We start from the raw sequence: 19,200 nt of genomic DNA on the forward strand, positions 1-19,200 counted from the left end.
GCATAAACAGTTTTATTTGCAGGACAAAGGTCTAGAAGGCATTAAAATAATACATATTTAAGATACAGACAGAGACATTGGTTTCACAATATAACGTTACAGCAATCATAATGCAAACATTCGGAGAAAAAAACCTGCATAAATTACGACAAAAACGAGATATGCTAAACGTAAAACAAGAAATATGTTATTGACAAGAGACGCGGAACATCTACATTTAAATAAAGCTTTACAAGCGGTGTTCCCGTAATGTACCGTAAACCACTCAATAAGCGCGCATCTGAACCTAAACGGCGGCTGGCTTGACCGTGTATTTTCAAACCGCGGCTGGCTTGACCGCAGTGTTTAGTCAGCGGTGCTATTATTATTACTGTTACTCTATTAAGTTATTAAAGATTATTAGCTGTATATTTAGAAAAATACTGAATTGGTGTAAATGCGTTATGTTGCTAGCTCATGAGAATGATTATGCCATGCGTATCTTAACTCATTTAGACAAGCACATCATGTAACGTTACCGTCTTTTCTCACGATTTCTCACGCTTTTCTGGGTGAAGGTAACATTAGTTGACTACTGTTGAGAAATTCTGGCTGGTAACCATCTATCAGTAATAAACGTTATCCAGGATAACTGCCATTTAAATACTAAATGTTATTGCAATGCTTTCATAAGTAGACCAGTTTTAATTTATGTTGCAGTCTTGTGCTAAAATTGTTTACAACAATTGTTACAACTAAAACACATTCAAAAGATATGTATTAGTAGTTTTGCTTTGTATAATTCATGTCACTTATTTTCTCTAGGAAAGCAGTTGTTCCCCATGCAGCATTTTGAGTTGCATCGGTGCTTGGCCTCTTGCATCAAGACATCTCACTGTATGGATTGCTGGACATGCTTACGGAAAGGATCTCTGCAAGAGACAAGTAAGTTAAATTTCTTTACCAGCGTTGTTTTTTTGAACACGTTTGTAATTCTGTCGACTTGCATTTTTTCCAGCATGATGTTGACTACATACTCAGCCACGTTTCTCCTGAAATTAGTGAAGAGAGAGTTCCACAGCTTTGGTAAAGCGGAAGATCATAAGCTACTTTTAGATATTTCCTTCAAGAAACGTGGAGGTGGGCTTTGCATTGTATACTGCATCTAAAATTTGCTAACTCAAAGGCTATCCAAGATATGACTTTCCTCATCAGAACAGCAACAAATGGCTCCATCTAATACATGTGCATGGCCATCAATTTAAGATTGTCAAAAACACATTTTAGCATTTATTGAGTGCAGTGGATCAGTGAATTTCATCTAAAGCGAATCTATACATTTCAGTAAAAACAAGCTGCTAACTAAAACTTGAACTCCGATCAATGTTGTTGTGTCATGACCAACAGTTTCAGAAAGCTAACAGATAAAGTTGAAACTTTTTTACAAACATTGATTGGTTGACTTGTGTGGATAACTTGAATGGTCAAATGTGAATTTTTGAACCATCAAAAAAGACAATTCTCTTGCAGATGTAATACTTTTTCTCTTTCTTTTTAGTATATTGTCTTGAAGTACTCTATTAAACCAGTCTCATTACGTTCCTGTAGTGATTTTTTTAGCTTTAGCTTTTTTTACTCCGAGAAGATGCAGCAGAAGTAGAAACTAGGTCGTCTCAACCCACTCTCGAGGACTTTTATATTTGCATTATATTATTTAGGTTCCATTTTATTTTGCATTTTGGGGTTACTTTTGATTTAAGATACATATCATCTCGTAAATTTTTTATTATTGGTCACTCTTTGTTTACCACTACTGTAAGGTTTTGGCATTGTTATTTAAATAAAGCCTTCTGAAAGTGACTGCTTTTATTGTATTTTCAGACAAAAGGTGTTAATTTATACATCACTTACTATTATTTATGGAAAAATGGAGTATACAAAAAATTTACTATACAGCTTTTATTTTCTGTGTGCTAAGCATAATCACCTTTATAATTTTATTATAATGGTGTTAAACAACACAAAAATAACACAAATTACATCAATTATAGTCTGATGCTTTAAGATTCAAGTATCAAGGCTGCGTCACAAAATTGAACACTTAAGTAAATATCTCTGTATTGTGAGATTTGCTTTTTGGTTGTCCTGAACTGAGCCATGTCATGATAGCATACACTCCATCCACATGAGGGACTGTTACTCCAGTGTTTTGCTCCTCCAATGAGTCCTCAAGCGCTGTCTTGCTCCAAAAGGTCCTAGGATAAAAGAAATATGTAATTTGAAGTATGCATCGTTCTGTGCGTTTTTAATCATAACATGGACACCAGGTTTCAAAGCTGATTGGGGTAAGATTCTACTTTAAACAATGTCCATCTTTTTTNTATGCATCGTTCTGTGCGTTTTTAATCATAACATGGACACCAGGTTTCAAAGCTGATTGGGGTAAGATTCTACTTTAAACAATGTCCATCTTTTTTACATATTTTGTCTAAGACAGACCGTTTTAAATGTTTAAACTGTTTCCTATGTACCCAGGAGTGTAATCTCATGCTCTTTGATGTAATTCCTTGCATCCGAGCAAAATTCACAAAACTGACAAAACACATCTGTTCCCTAGTAACAATACGTTCAATTAGAACTTATTACTGATTTAATGCACTACTGTGAGAAAAGCAGAGGTGGGTAGTAACGCGCTACATTTACTTCGTTACATTTACTTGAGTAACATTTTGGAAAATATGTACTTTTTAAGTAAAATTAAAAGTGTGTACTTTTACTCTTACTTGAGTAAATTTCTAATAGAAAATCAGTACTTTTACTTCGTTACATAACTTACATTGCGTGACGTTCCTTCGTTCCTTCATTTTAAAATATGCTTTTTAAAACGCGTTGTTTACTTCAAGGTTGTCGTCTCTTTTTACGGGCATTCCCGAGTGATCCATTCTTTTGAGTCGATTCTTTTGAAAGCATTAATTGAACAATGGGCAAAACCATTTGAATAGGCTAATGAATCAGTTCAAATGATTTGTTCAGTTCGCAGCACGATCTGAATCATCTGAAGCAGGATTACTCACTCCTCGTAGCTCGAATTTTAAGAACACGCAGAACACAAAGAGCGTTGGATGAAGTGGATATTAATCTATATCTATACAATCAAAACTGCAAATGTGTCATATTGTTTGCCAGCAATGATAAATGCCCGCCATATGCGCGCACCCGCGACCTGTTCGTCAGACACAGCAACATGCGCGTTACCTGTCAGACACAGAGACGTGGGCTTGCAGAAATATACATTTTAAGAACAGAAGGAAAAAAACTTGTCGATGGGCGTGTGGTTCACTGTTTACTGTTTGTTTACAAGTAAGAGCGTTTCACAACACACACATGACACAACACGAGAAAACACGAGCTTTGTTCAAAAATGTGTATTTCATTTAAGAGAGCACTGCAGATGTTCTAGATCATCTTAGGAAATGCTCTGAGTTTAGTTAATGCTTTAGTTTGACATGGTCTAGTATTCTATATAAGTTGTGTAAACTACATTGACATCAGGATGAAATTTACAGAAATGCTTGTCTCTTCTATGTTTGTCTATTCTTTAGTCTCTCTAGTATATTGCAAAGATATCTGCTTATGATAATTAAAAAATATTGATTAAAATGTAATATTAAAATATTGGCTTTAATATTAATTTTATGTAGTAGGCCTATATAATCAGATACAAAGTAACTAAGTAACTAGCTACTTGAGTAGTTTTTTCATTGCATACTTTTTTACTTTTACTCAAGTAATTTTTAAAATAGTGACTTTTACTTTTACTTGAGTAACAATTTCTCTAGTTACTTGTACTTTTACTTGAGTAAAGATTTTGGCTACTCTACCCACCTCTGGAGAAAAGACGCTGCATGATGTGCTCGTCTAAATGAGTTAAGATACCCATGGCATAATCATTCTCATGAGCTAGCAACATCACGCATTTACATCAATTCAGTCTTTTTCTAAATATACAGCTAATAATCTTAAATAACTTAANCATTCTCATGAGCTAGCAACATCACGCATTTACATCAATTCAGTCTTTTTCTAAATATACAGCTAATAATCTTAAATAACTTAATAGAGTAACTGTAATAATAATAGCACCACTGACTAAACCCAGCTAACACATGTAAACTTAACGGACTATATGGTGGAATCGGACAACAAATTACTTAATAAACCTGGCAGAGCATACTCATAACAGATATAAGAAGTGTATCTGGCACTCAGTTATAATCCACCTTCAAGGGTATGCCGCGAGTCGCGTTTGAAGTGACGTCAACACCCTCGTCGACTGATTGGCTAGAGGAGGAGCTGTCAATCTAGAACTAGTGGACCAATGGTGACGCTGAAGCCCGCCCTGAGCCCGACCTAATTTACATGAAACTCTAACCGCAACATTTGGAAACGCGAGCGCAGAACGTGGAAACGAGAGCAAAGGGGAAAAGACCGTAAGCACACAAAAAATATATATATGAGCGGGAAACCTGATTTTGTTTGTGATTTGGAAAATGTTGAATTCATGTTTCAGTTTTGTGCAATATAATTTTAAACGTGTTTACATTTTTGATTCACGTTTATTACTTTTCGATCCGTGACCGTGTTGTTTGTTATTCTAATTTTTTTTGCATTTGTTTTTCAGTTTTTTGCGCTATTATTTTACATGTGTTTTTATTTTTTTATTTCCGCTTATTATTTCTCAAACCATTACCACAATAGTTGTGGCGGGATTCTGATCCCATAGATCATACCTCTGGAGGACACAAGGACGCAGCCTTACGAAACGAGACACAGCTAGTGTGGACACGCCCGGTGAGGTTCGAGTCGCCCTAAACAGTGGGCGGGGGCGCTGGTGCCTGCGCTGTCCGCTGCCCAACAAAAACACGAGAATCAACACTTCATGAAATGGACCTTTACGAAAGACTCCGGCGGATACAGCTTCTTTATTTGGAAACATTGCGCATTCATCATGCTCTTGCAGTTGCGTTTCTTCTGTATATTTTGTTTATTGTTGTTCAGTTGATAATTAAGAGGAGAAAAGGAAAGCGTATACTGGAGCATTTTCCAGGACCACCTGATCACTGGCTCTTTGGACACGTGAAAGAGGTACAAACAGATCATAATAAAATACATCAGAAAATATGACAGGTATTTTATCTGTGACAGGTTTGTCACAGATGCTGTTTTAACGTTTAGTAACTTGTTGCTCAAAGGGTACATTTTTAGGCAAAGGTTTGCTGCTGCATCTGGGGTTTATGGACAATACTATTTAATTCAGTGAATGGCATATTATGGATTGTCTTCATACAAGTCATTAAATAGACTATAATGGGTTAAATTTAAAAGCTTAAGGCCAGCGTTTGTTAAATGAACTATATCTAGAGTAAACACTATACCGCAAAATAAACAAACTTCTCCCAAGAAATCTTAACTGGAATAAAGACTTGGACAACTAGCCCCAGCCTTATTAGAATGCTTACATACATATTGTTATACTGCAATGTGAAAAACAACAACACAGGCTATTTGTGTTATCTATTCATCGTTAGTCTCTAAAACTGCCAAGTGCAAAAACCTTTATAATAAAACATCTCAATTTTGTCTTGTTTTACTCTACATGCATTATTGCATACGAAGAAGTGTGACTTAACTGTGGATGTCATTTACTAAGTAATCTAAGTAGGCTACTTAAAACTAGAGTAAGTACTTCAAAATGTATGAACAAAATAAAATTCACCCCTGTTCGACATTCTCATCTCCGTAACCTTATGCCTGAGCCATTGTCTATTCACAGCCACTAAACAGTCACATAATTATATTGTAAAGCAATAAACAGAACAACCTTGTATTAGACTCACATTCTTCGCCAGGGATAATGCAACTAAAAAATCACAAAAAAATGAATACCATTAGAGAGTTATTTGTATGAATGAAGCCTTAATTTGTTCTTGAAAAAGGTTTTGTTGTGGTTAACAGTTTATTTACATTTATAGTTTCGACAGGATGGTAAAGATTTCGACAAGATCCTAAGGTGGGGTAAACAGTATCCCCTTGCTTTTCCACTGTGGTTTGGTCCCTCCGTCTCTTTTTTGAACATTCATCACCCATTGTATGTTAAGACCATTCTCTCTTCAACAGGTGCGGATCTGTCTAATAGTTTCAATTACAATTTATTTTCTAATCATTTTTGAATGACCTCGTTTTATCTGTATGACAGAACCAAAAGATGATGTCGCGTATGCATTTCTTGTTCCTTGGATAGGTAAGAAAACACGAAAAGTCAAACATTCTTGTATTGCTGCACGTTATTAATTTATGTTTTATGTCTTAACAGTGTTTTATAAGGGAAGGGTGTAACTGAAAGGAAGCTCAAAAAATTACAGCTTTTATAAATGACCCCAATTTGACAACAATTGGACAAACCAAGAAATCAACACATTTTAGTTGATAATTAGATTTAGGAGGCTAAATACACTCAAGCTTTTTTGTAACCAGACCAGTTGAGTTTAAATTGCACACATATTGAACATTTCCATCAAAAAGTAGTGACCACACAACACAAGGGCATAGCATGGCTTAATTTCAAAAGATGCCAATGTTTGAACAGCGAGAAAATTACACCAGATGGTTATATTTGATTTTAGTATACTGTTATCACTCCAGCTAACTGGTCAAATCTGTCTCCTCAGGAGAGGGTTTACTTGTGTCCACTGAACAGAAATGGTTTCGGCATAGAAGACTCCTCACTCCTGGTTTCCATTATGATGTTTTGAAGCCTTACGTGACACTTATCGCTGATTCCACAAAAATTATGCTTGTAAGTTAAAGAGGCGATATTTACTCACCTTCACATCCCTCCAATCCTGTATGATGTTGTTTAGTGCAAAAAATAAAATGGATATATTTGTAGCGTTTTTAACTGCTATGTTAAAATAATGATGAGCTTAGCTCACCAAATATGATTCTCCACCAGATCTATCAAGATCACATCCATGAAACGAGTTATTTAAAACATCAATTTCAGTAAGGGAAGTAGTTTAGCTCAAAGCAAAATACGTATAATAATCATCATTAAGTATACATATTTTACTATTTCTGATTAGCAGTATAGTGATAAAAATACTTGTATGTATTCGTCCAGCAAATACATCAATGATATTATACACTTTAACGTTATCTCATGGCCATAAGTAACGCGACTTTACCAAACAGGATTTAGAGCTGTAGCATAGATCGAAACACAGTTTAAGTGACCAAGTATATGTGAGCGTTGAGCACAGAAAACCCATCACAAGTGAATATATAATTTACATTAACACATTTGGCAGACGCTTTTATCCAAAGCACTTAAATTGCATTGTGTAATACATTTGTTTCTGACTATATGCAATCCCCTGGGATCGAACCCATGACCTTGGCATTGCTAGTGCTATGCTCTAACCACTTAGCCACAGGAGAGCATATGGTTGGAATATATGGAATATATGGTTGTTTATCCAAACTAACATGTCCAAACATGGTAAACATAATGACGATCGCATAAACACAAACAATACATGAAACATGAAACACAAACACTCTAGGGAGCGCGGAGAGAGGTAGTGAGAGAGAGTGAGGTAGTGAGAGCATGGCAGCGAAGCAGGTAAAACACTTCAGAACACCAATAAAACCATCATTAACAAAGAGGCACAAACTTAACGCAACTATTCTATATATAGAAACGGATATTTGCGAGCTCTGTGCGGAGATGGAAATGTTCAGATGGTTTCAGAATGCAGTGCTGATGAAGCGCTGAGTTTAAGGTTTAGCCCCGGTGTCCGAAGTTTGCAGGGCCTACGCGGCCTCCCCGCGTGGAGCCGATAGCATTATAGCTCTGACAGTATGGTTAATTTGCACATAATAACTAAACTTACAGTAGTTATGGACATAGTACGATGCATGCTATAGTATTATAACATAGCTCATCAGATAGGGAATTTAAAGAGGAGGAGTACATACTATGCCTTGAATTATGTTAAACTGTGAATCATCCCAATGTATGAATACAACAAAGCCTAAATCAAAACTTGCATCATTACTGGTTACAGGTAATTTAAGATTGCAAGAGTGTCAACACACAGCAAGGATATTTACATGTATTTATAGAAAAGGACAGTTTAGTTTAGTTTTGTCAGAGATGTTTCTCTGGATAGCCTCAGATGGGGGAATAGGTGTTATGTTCTTTTAATGGCTTACTGATAGCAAAAGGGCCTCTCGAACCCCTGGAGAGATGATGGTCATAAAACGTTGGAGAAGCACCAGGTATCAGGCTATTTGGAGCCGACTCTCTGGGATCTAGGTGACCCCAAGCGAGGTCTGCAAAACTCTGGTGAGGGGGAAGTTTTATGACATGACATGATCCAACATTTGGCAAGCCAGGCTCTACATATTTTAAATGGAACTCTTTTCCACACAATAATAATTTGTAGTGAAACATGGGTGTGTCAGTTGAATGCAATAGAATATACATATTCAGAGCTTCCGTCTTTTTAGGAGCTTGTAAATGTTTGTAATTGTGGTTGTATGCAAGAGAGTTGTGTTTCATGAGGGGAACTTTAAAAGAATGGAATAGAATGGAGTGGAAATGTGATTGATAATATTCATCTATAAATGACAGAGCACACTTAACAAGTTTTTTACTCTTTTTTTCTCTTTCAGGATAAGTGGGAGGTCCATGCTAAGTCGGAAGAGTCATTTGAATTGTTTCAACATGTTAGTCTCATGACGCTGGACAGCATAATGAAATGTGCCTTCAGCTGTAACAGTAACTGTCAGACAGAGAGGTGAGTTAGTACCTGCTTACTTCATCTGCATTAGCATATTTCTGTCTCTTTTATGTCATACTGATGTCATTGCAGTGGAACCAACCTGTACATCCAGGCAGTCTATGAGCTCTGTCGCCTGGTGAACCTCAGGTTCCGGGTCTTTCCATACCACATCAACGCCATATTTCACCTCAGTCCACATGGATACAGATTCAGGAAGGCATGCAATATAGCACACAGGCATACAGGTATCCCTTCTTTGACAACCATATATTGCATGTTCATATCCAGTTGCCCTGTGATTATAATATTATTATATTTTTAGAGGAAGTTATCAGGAAGAGGAAGGAAGTCTTGAAGATTGAAAGAGAACAGGGTATCGTCAAAAACAAAAGATATTTGGACTTTTTGGACATTCTTCTCTCTGCCCGAGTATGACATTTCCATGCACTGCATATTGTTTGCATAAAAACGAAAATCATTTCTACATGACATTTTAAAAATACATTGCATAATATCACAGTGGTAACTGGAGGTAGCCTAACTATATTTTGCGTGTCTCACAGGATGAGAATCAGCAAGGTTTGTCAGATGAGGATATCAGGGCTGAGGTGGACACATTTATGTTTGAAGGCCATGACACCACAGCCAGCGGCATATCTTGGATCTTGTACAGTCTTGCTTGTAACCCCAAGCACCAGCAGAAATGCAGGGAGGAGATCATGCAAACCCTGGAGGGAAAAGATACCATGGAGTGGTATTTTTATTACTGATATCATGGGGAGGCTTGGATAGTTGAGTGTGTCAAGTAATTTGTTAATATGACCAAAAATAATGCAGTTGTATATCAGTTCAGTCTGCTTCAATATCCAAGTGGGCAGTGCGAGAGAGCTGTGCGTTGACATGTTGCGAAATGTTGCGCTTAAGGTAATCTAAGTTTGTGTCCGAGCTTGTGGTCTTTTCCTGATTGTTGCCCCCCCTCCCTCTCTCTCTCATCATTTCTTTACTATACTATCTAATAAAGCTATAAAGGGAAATATTGGCTATTTCGAAAAATCTGGAAACCCACCTTGTTATGTGTTTTATACAGTATGTCTATCATATGTTTTTGGTCACTTACTTTAGTGTGAGAATATAAAATCTTAACAAAACAAGTTTTATGGGATAATAAGTTAATATTTTTAGCAATAAAATAATTTCTGTTTAAAAAAAATATCCACAATGAACATTGTTGCATTGGACTGGAAGTGTCTGACCAACAGCATAATATTTTCACACTAAGAGCAAAAATGTAGAGGGACAACACAATTTCACAGGAATTCATACATATTTTACGGCGTGGCTAATTCGTATGAATTTTTAATTTTCAGTATTGCTTTTTTCTAATAATCATATGTTTTTGTACAGTTCACTGTGGACAAATTAGCCACCTCACACATTCATACGAATTCCTGTGAGATTGGGGATAGAGAGAACCCACCTGCTAAATGATTTTAAATAGTGGTAATGTCAATTTTTTATTATATTTCAGGGAGGACCTCAATAAAATTCCATACACCACGATGTGTATTAAAGAATCCCTACGCTTTTACCCTCCTGTGCCAGGAATGTCTCGAAAGTTGACTAAACCCATGACTTTCTTTGACGGACGGACTGTACCTGCAGGTAAGGATTTAACCTCTCCTGCCTCCACAAGAAAAAAAACAATGTACAGCAAATTTAATGCTAATTTAAATGAGCATGTCAAAACATGTATTTAAATTACTGATATTATATTAACGATATTAGTTACATTTAAAAAATAATAATTATTAAATCATTTGAAAATTATTATCTGCTTCAACACTTTATTTCAACATTTACAAACTATAAGTAAAATTTTAAACTGTAAATAAAACGTCTTGTCAGTAATTAGAATATTAGTAGACTGTCTCTCTAATGTTTGTTAACACTTTGCTTTGATGGGTCTCCCAAAAGACATTCTCCCGCCTACAAGAAACTTTGCATCTCAACTCTTTATATTATATCCAACCCTGACCTTAACCGAACAGTCTACTAAACTCTCGTGAGAGTTAGTTGACATGCATTTTCAAGGGTACTTATAGTTTGTAAAATGTCTAAAGTGGACTACCAAAATAGTGTATTTTTATTTGCACATGCACATGATTTATAAAATATTTTTACATGCATGTGTCATGTCATAGTTTATGTCCGGCTGTTGTGATACCTGTGTAAATACATTTAGGGTGCAGGGTCACATTAAAAAAGTCACTGAGATTTCTATAGCCCTATTCGGACGGGATTAGATTAACATGGGGAGATGGTGTAAAATAATTTTACCACAGGACGTCCATAACATTAATGGCCAATTCGCACGGGATTACAAATCTAAGGAAAACTACCAGAAGTGGGATGAGTAACTCGATCATGTGCGTGTGAAGTTGCTTTGTGAAATCATGTGCGCAAACATATAGCCTACTGTATAACAACACAGTTTCTCATTATCTCACATTGTTCATGGACACAAATTTTCCCCTTTTTTCATGTCAGTCAGCACGACTTTCAATCTAAAGTATTTTAATACGCTGTATCTTTCATATGTATAAATATACAGTATATCAATACAATCTCATGGGAATTCATACTTATTTTAAAAGATGGCTCATTGTGGCTCTCATGTGACTTCCTATTTCGTACGATCTCATTTGTATGTTTTGTAATGATTTGACTTTTCCACTGTGATGTTAGGTTTAGAGGCGGGGTTAGAGTAGCGATTTATCGTTGCTTTACCACCACGTAAAACGTCTTGGTTACGGATGTGTAACCTCAGTTCCTTGATCGAGGGAACGAGACATTGTGTCGAGCCGATAGATGGGGTTCGTCCTTGAGAACCAATCACTTCCGACTACTTAGAAAAGGCCAATGAAATTGGCGAATGAAATTTGCATGCCGGACTCCGCCCCCGGATATCCGGGTATAAAAGGGAGACGGCGTGCCTCATTCATTCACCTTTGTTCTGAGGAGCCTGAGACCTCTCACGACTGCTGCAGTGGGCAGCACGTGTTGTGGCAAGAAGGACACGTCTCGTTCCCTCCATCAGGGAACTGAGGTTACATCCGTAACCAAGACGTTCCCTTTCTGTCGGTCTCTCGACGTTGAGTCGAGCCGACAGATGGGGTTCCTATGGAAAACGCCATCTCTAGCGAAGCGACGGTGACTGGCCTGGGCGTGTCAGCCGTGAGCGCTACCGCGAAATTGTAACCTACCAGTGGGTACGTAGGGGGTCCCAGAGCTTTTCTTGAAAGGTGGGAAGGCCCCTGCCTTCGGCCTCACAGGCGGCGGCCTTGTTTCTCTAACAGCGAGAAGCCGCCCAGTACCGTAAGGCCACTGGCTAAGCGCTACTTCCTCAAATGGGGGATGCGCTACAGAGACCACTTCCTACCGCAGGGAGGAGTTTAGTGGAGATACCAACATAATCTCACCGTTAGGGGAGAACTCATGGGAGGAAAGTGCGGAATGAAGGAGTTAACCACAAGGTGGAGTTCCACCTAGGGAAGGTCATGGGTTACCAAGGTGGGAACCAATCATGAGGATACATCAGATGGAACCGCCCTGCTGGGGGGTTACAACGTCCGGTAGCACTAGGTCCGGTTAGAGCTATGTTGTGGATAACTCAGTTGTTTCCTGTCTTATGGGCAGGGCTGCTCTGCTCAGCCCGCCTGCAGGAGGTGCTTGCTTAGTGATAGATGGAGTGCCTGTTCTTCACCCAGTGGGGGAAGAAGGGAGGCTAGTTTAGTACGCCGACCCCCCTAGAGAAAGGGGGGGAAGGTACTGTCATATGCGTACACCCTACCAGCCGCCAGTCTTGCCTGATGCCTGCAAGATTCGAGCTGATACCGGTTTTACGCGGCGGCTGTAGGACCTCGCGAAGGTGATGGGTGTAGCCCAACCCATAGCTCTGCAGATTTCTGCCAGAGAGGCGCCTCGAGCCAGTGCCCACGAGGAGGCTATACTCCGTGTGGAGAGAGCTCTCACCCAGTGGGCGCGGACGAACTTCGGACAGGTACGCCGTAGTGACGGCATCCATGATCCAGTGCGCCAATCTCTGTTTGAGACAGCCCTCCCTGCTGATCTCCAAAACAGACAAAGAGCTGGTCAGAGCTCCTGCAGCTCTGCGTGCGGTCCAAGCAGAGGCGTAATACGCGTACTGGACACAACACGGATGGGGTTGGGTCTTCCTCCCCGGTGGGGAGCACCTGTAAGTTCACCACCTGGTGTCTGGGGGGAGTGGTGGGAACTTTGGGCACGTAGCCGGGCCGGGGTCTCAGGATAGCGTGAGAATCACCGGGCCCGAGTTCTAGGCAATCTGTGGACATGGAGAATGCTTGTAGGTCCGCTACCCTCTTGAGCGCCATCCGGAGAGCCGTCTTCATCGTGAGGAGAGAAAGAGCGGCATCTCCGAGGGGCTCCAGGACCGCATCAAGGTCGCAAGAGGGTACGGAGCGCGGGTGAGGCGGTAGCCTTCCCGCGCCCCTTAGGAACCAAATGATCAGGTTGTGCTGTCCTAGAGACTTACCAGCAACTGAGTCGTGATGAGCGGCAATGGCGGCTACATACACGTTCAGTGTGGAAGGGGAGAGATTACTCTCGAGTCTCTGGAAGGACAGCACGTTCCCGATCGAGCAACTCTGCGGGTCTTCTCTTCGTGATGGTCTTAACCGCCGCAGAGGGTAGACCACTCAGGATCTCCTCGTCCTGTCCAGGGGTCTGGCCTGGGATGCCATAACGTGCCCTTCCCCTGGGAAAGCAGGTCCTTCGTCAGGGAAATCGGCCAGGGGGAGCTGTCGTCAAGAGCATTAGCTCTGAGAACCAAGTCCGGTTGGGCCAGTATGGCGCAACTAATACACTTGATGCTCCTCTTCCCTGACCTTGCACAGGGTCTGTGCAATGAGGCTCACTGGGGGGAAGGCGTACTTCCGCTTGTCCCACGGACAGCTGTGCGCTAGAGCATCCATGCCGAGGGGGGCCTCGGACAGGAAGTACCCTAGCTAGCAATGGGTGGTGTCCAGGGAGGCGAACAGGTCTACCTGAGCCTGCCCGGAGTCGCCACTCTCCGCAAGCGACAACTGATGAGAGAGCACATCGGCTGTCTGGTTCAGGTCACCTAGGATATGTGTGGCTCACAGGGATCTGCTCACCTGCGGACTCCACAGGAAGAGGCATCGGGCGAGCCGTGTTAGCTGCCGTGAGCGAACTCCACCCTGGCGTTGATATACGCAATGGCAGTTGTGCTGTCCGACCGGACCAGCACGTGCTTGTCCTGCATGAGAGGTTGTAGCCCCTTCAGTGCAAGTAGCACATCCAACAACTCTAGGCAGTTGATATGCCTGCGCAGGCGGGGGCCCGTCCATCGCCCCGACACTGTTTTTTGTTGAAGAATTTGTTTCAGGGGGACCGCTGACTGCTTGAAATATTGCAGGCAGTTCAACACTGACTGAGCGCGTTCTGTAGTCAGTCGCGCTGTAATGGAGACAGAGTTCAGTTCCATACCAAGAAAGAGGATGCTCTGCACAGGGGAGAGCTTTCTCTTTTCCCGGTTGACCTGTGGTCCCAATCGATCTAGGTGCCGAAGCACTAGGTCCCTGTGTGTACATAACAGATCTCACGAGTGTGTCAAATGAGCCAGTCGTCGAGATAGTTTAGGTGGGAGTGGGCCCAGAGAGGAGACCGGCTCTGCTGTTTTACCTGCCTGGCGATGATGTAGCACAAGGCACCATCGATTGAGAGTGCTTAGGCTGATGATTATCCTCGACATTGGGTCTTGTCTCAACGTTGAGTTGCCGAACACCGTCGTGTAGAGGGTGAGAGCGGGGCTGTGATAATACCCAGACTATGATGTAGCACAACGCACCGTCGATGGAGAGTGCTTAGGCTGCTGATTATCCTCGACATTGGGTCTCGCCGTGACGCAACGTCGAGTTGCTGAACACCATTGTGTAGAGGGTGAGAGCGGCTGTGATAAACACTCAGAGAGAGAGAAAACTCTTAGAAGTGGGCTGTTGGGACGGGGCAGGAACCGTCCCGGATCGACCAACCAGCGATGGAATGGCTGGGGTCGGGCCCGAAGGTATTCTCGATCTCCCTGGGGTCTTCCCATGAGGGCCGCTTCGGCTTCCGCCGCGGCCTGCTGATGGGGTGATGGTCTACTCTTTGATGTCTTCTTCCGGGGGGCCGCCTGCGTGGCGGGGCACCGAAACCGGAAGGCGTCGCAGAGGACCAGGGCTGCTGGGAAGCAGACTCTGCACGGGATCTCGACGGCCAGAGGGCAGCCGAATCGCGGCGGGGGAGGATATGCTTGATATCCTCTGTCTGATTCTTTACTGTCGACAACGGCGGCTCGACAGTATTACCAAACAGCCCCCGCTTGCGAGATGGGTGCGTCGAGAAAGTGGAGTTTCTCAACATTACTCATCGGTGCAAGGTTCAGCCAGAGGTGTCTCTCCTGGAACACAAGTGTGGACATCGCCTCACCCAGGGCCTGCGCGGTCACCTTGGTCGCCAGTTGAGCGAGGTCGGTGATGGCGCGGAGTTCCTGCATAAGTGCTGGGTCGGTCTTACCCTCGTGGAGCTCTCTCAACGCCTTGGCCTGATGGACCTGCAGGATGGCCATAGTGTGCAGAGAGGGGACAGCTTGGCCCGCAGCAAAGTAAGCTCCCGACACCTAAGATGCCGAAAAACCTACATGCTTTGGATGGGAGTCTAGGTTGAGCCCCTGGGGGACATCGACGTATCCTCTAGCTGCCCCACCATCGAGGGAAGAAAGGGTGATGGAACTAGTTGACGTGCACGCGCCGAAAGGTGGTGTTCCAGGTCGTACTAAGTTCCTCATGCACTTCCGGGAAAACACGGCACTGGGGGTGAGTGCGGCTTGGAGCCGCTCTCAAACCCGAGGTACCATGTATCCAGCCGCGAGCGTTGGGAGAGGAAGTGCCGTGCACTGCAACTCAATGCCAGTGGCCCGGGAAAGCATGGCTGACATTTCGACGTCCGCTTCTTCCTGGGCTCGACCCCCCGAGGGAGGGAGCTCTGAGGAATCGTCGGAGTCCGATGCCAGTAAGTCACCCTCCGATGCTGCAACGGACATCTCATCATCACACACCATTCCCAAATACGTGGTTGAGGAACGAGACGGTGGGACCGTCTCCTGGGGAACGGTCAGACGAGCGAGACGAGGTGCGAACGGTCCGCGAGCCGGTGGCTGACGGATTAGCGCTCACAGTAATCCTCATATCACCCTCGCTGCTCGCAGTAGCGGACAGCAGGGCCATAGCCACTGCTGTCACGGAACGGGAAGCAGATGAGGTGGTGGCTGAGTCCCGTGGGAACACCTCGACGCAACGTCTGAATCGTCAACCGTCCGCAGTGTGGGCAGGACGTATCCACAAGGGCTGCCCCAGCGTACTGGAAACAGACCTCGTGTCCATCCCCCTCCTCGATGAGTGTGTTGCACCCATGAGAACAGCGGGACAAGCCACGCTGGAGAAATTTGCTCTTTTAGAGAAAAAACTCGAACACTTCTGGAACCGCCGAGACGCCCAGGGGAAGTCGCCACAGGAAGGGACAGTCCGCTGCACCTTGTCGTAGAAACGGGGTCTGCAATTCATGAGCGAAGGCTCCGAAGAACAAAAGGTGAATGAATGAGGCACGCCGTCTCCCTTTTATACCCGGATATCCGGGGGCGGAGTCCGGCATGCAAATTTCATTCGCCAATTTCATTGGCCGTTTCTAAGTAGTCGGAAGTGATTGATTCTCAAGGACGAACCCCATCTGTCGGCTCGACACAACGTTGAGAGACCGACAGAAATGGAACTCGCGTTTTTAGCTAAATTAGCCTTTGCGGCTGTGATTTTAGAATTTGGGGTGAGGTAAGGTTTTGGTTAGCCACCTCCTAAAATATGTACGACTTTTGATATCAGGTTATAAATATATACATGTACATAGACATGCGATGTGTATATTGGAAGTCGTGCTGACTGACATGAAAAAAGGAGGAAATTTCTGTCCATGAACATGAATAAGTAGATTCCAAATTTCGTGCAATGCCACAAACTGCCTTGAGACTGTGTTGTATATAATAAGTAAGGGATAATGTAAAGTCAAGTTGCCATTGTAGATGTCGAGCAGCCGGTTGTAAGAATGAACCCTGTTTCTGTGCATTACCCCGTTAATTACATGGCTGCTTGCCTCATAAGTAAGTTATTAAATATGATAAAGGCCAGATGACAGAAGCAATAATGAAAGAAAAATAGATCAGAAAATAATCATCATCGAATTTTGTACCAGATATAATGAACATCTATTTAAACATTAACCTCACTGTTTGCCACTCGGTTGCTTGTTATGCAATATGAACTTTTACAAGCACTAACACTGTCAATAACATTGAATGTTATCAATGATCGCAAGACCATAAACATGGACCAAATGCCCTAAAACACTCCTTAATACTGTTTCACTCTTCCACAGGTTGTCTTGTTGGAGTCAGTGTTTATGGGATTCACATGAATGCCACAGTGTGGGAGAATCCGCATGTATGATACAATCTTTACTAAATATTTGCTATTGTTTACTTTGCTACTGTTTACACTAGTTCAACTAGCGGAGCATTGCATTAGCAGTGCATAAGTTTATGGGTTCGATTCCAAGAGAACACATACTGACAAAATGTATACCTTATTTTCGAATTGTAGGGGGTCTGGGGAGATCCCAGACCCCCTATAAGCAAAAGGGTCCTTCCATAAGGACTAAAATAATGAACTTGAGGGAGTCCCCTGGTTTTATCATTAAAACTAGACTACTAAAAACCTAGTTATTTTTTGCCAAATTATCACGCTAAAACAAAACACTAGTGTCTGATATTTGTCCAAATTTCATAAGACGCAAATTAAAATTATATTTTTATCTGAAAAATCCATGCATGCTGAAGTGCGCCACATGGTGTTCAATAACGACATATACAGTACAGACAGAGATGTTGCGCTGAGAAACTGGCAGCGTGCAGATCCTCTTATATTGAAAGCGTTTATCTTAAAACTCATTTATTTTGATATGCAAGGCTTTCTTTATCTACAAAGTTATTTCACAAACCAGCAGATGCGACGCGGCACTAAGCCACTAAAGGGACAAAGGTGGTGGAAAGATATGAAAGGGAGCGAAATTTAAAACATTTTAAAGCTTTTGCTCACCCCGAGAGCATTGCGTTCCTTTGCAAAACTTTTGTGTTCCCCACAAATATTTTTGTTCCATCAGAAAACTTTCTCATTTTCTAGAGATTATTTTGCACTCCCTTCCAAACATGAGCTGACTTTGACGAGATGGCTACCTTTCTCCTCTCTCGCCCAAGAGAATTGACATTATTTTTTCTTATTCTGCATTGGTTCATAAGGATTATTTTCCTATACTTGATCAACATTATCAGGAGATTAATCGCATTTAAAATGCTCAAAGCTTTGTTCTGACAGCCACTATTGACTTTGACGCGTCCCCTCCTGCTCTCACTCCAAGGAATTGCATATTTTTTTTTATTCTGCATTTGTTAACATGGATCTCTTTTATGGATTATCAACATTTTTAGGACATTTATTGCGTGTAATGTGGTCAAATTACTGTGATCCAAACTATCATGTGATTGATGCTGTCTCTGACAGCTCTGTCTATTTATTCATTCGTTTTTTAGGGCTGGTTGGGGATTGGACAACATGTTTGCTTGTAACCAATAATGTAAACAAGGCACCTGACCTTTAGTACCATGAAGTAAACATGGTCAGTGCCACTTATGTCATGTTTATTTGATTAGTGACTGAGCAGACTTTAAGTGTATATCTATATCTGGGACAAAGGAAAAGCATGCTAGCAGTTGTTATCGAGTATCTTTCAAAATGAAAAACAGCAGAAGCTATATGGTCAAAACTATATGGTCATATGGCCAGATATATTTAATTTGCGATATGTTGTGATATCCACAGGTATTTGACCCATTGAGATTTCTGCCGGAGAACACTGCTAAGAGGTTACCCCATGCCTTTGTGCCTTTCTCTGCTGGACCAAGGTTTGTACCTCAGCTCATAGACATGACCAGTTTAGCAATTGGGTGATTCATTTAAATTTCAGTCACACAGACATAAACCATTTTAAACTTTGGTCTAGCTGTATCTCTGAACTCATTTGAACCCTGACGAGTAAATTCTGTAGCAACAAGAGGGGTCAAAAATCAGAGGGGGGTGTTTTGGAACGTTTTATGAAAATTAATTACTAACCACATTGAGATTATATGAAGGCCATTAGGCTAGTTGCATTTATAGAATAAACCAACTTCAGC

General features: G+C 41.8%; 1 protein-coding gene across 1 annotated transcript; it reads left to right on the plus strand.

Annotated features, from left to right (window-relative positions):
• The first annotated feature begins 4,467 nt into the window (after positions 1–4,467).
• On the plus strand, positions 4,468–18,884 carry LOC130551068 (cytochrome P450 4B1). The gene is made up of 12 exons (XM_057328629.1): positions 4,468–5,124; positions 6,012–6,156; positions 6,236–6,280; positions 6,708–6,835; positions 8,716–8,840; positions 8,916–9,070; positions 9,148–9,254; positions 9,389–9,579; positions 10,354–10,487; positions 17,349–17,413; positions 18,559–18,644; positions 18,848–18,884. The coding sequence occupies exons 1-11, from the start codon at positions 4,924–4,926 to the stop codon at positions 18,592–18,594; spliced, it is 1,332 nt and encodes a 443-aa protein (XP_057184612.1). The 5' UTR covers positions 4,468–4,923; the 3' UTR covers positions 18,595–18,644; positions 18,848–18,884.
• Positions 18,885–19,200: the final 316 nt, after the last annotated feature.

This window comes from Triplophysa rosa, unplaced genomic scaffold (assembly GCF_024868665.1).
Source record: "Triplophysa rosa unplaced genomic scaffold, Trosa_1v2 scaffold60_ERROPOS404118, whole genome shotgun sequence".
NCBI lineage: Eukaryota > Metazoa > Chordata > Actinopteri > Cypriniformes > Nemacheilidae > Triplophysa > Triplophysa rosa.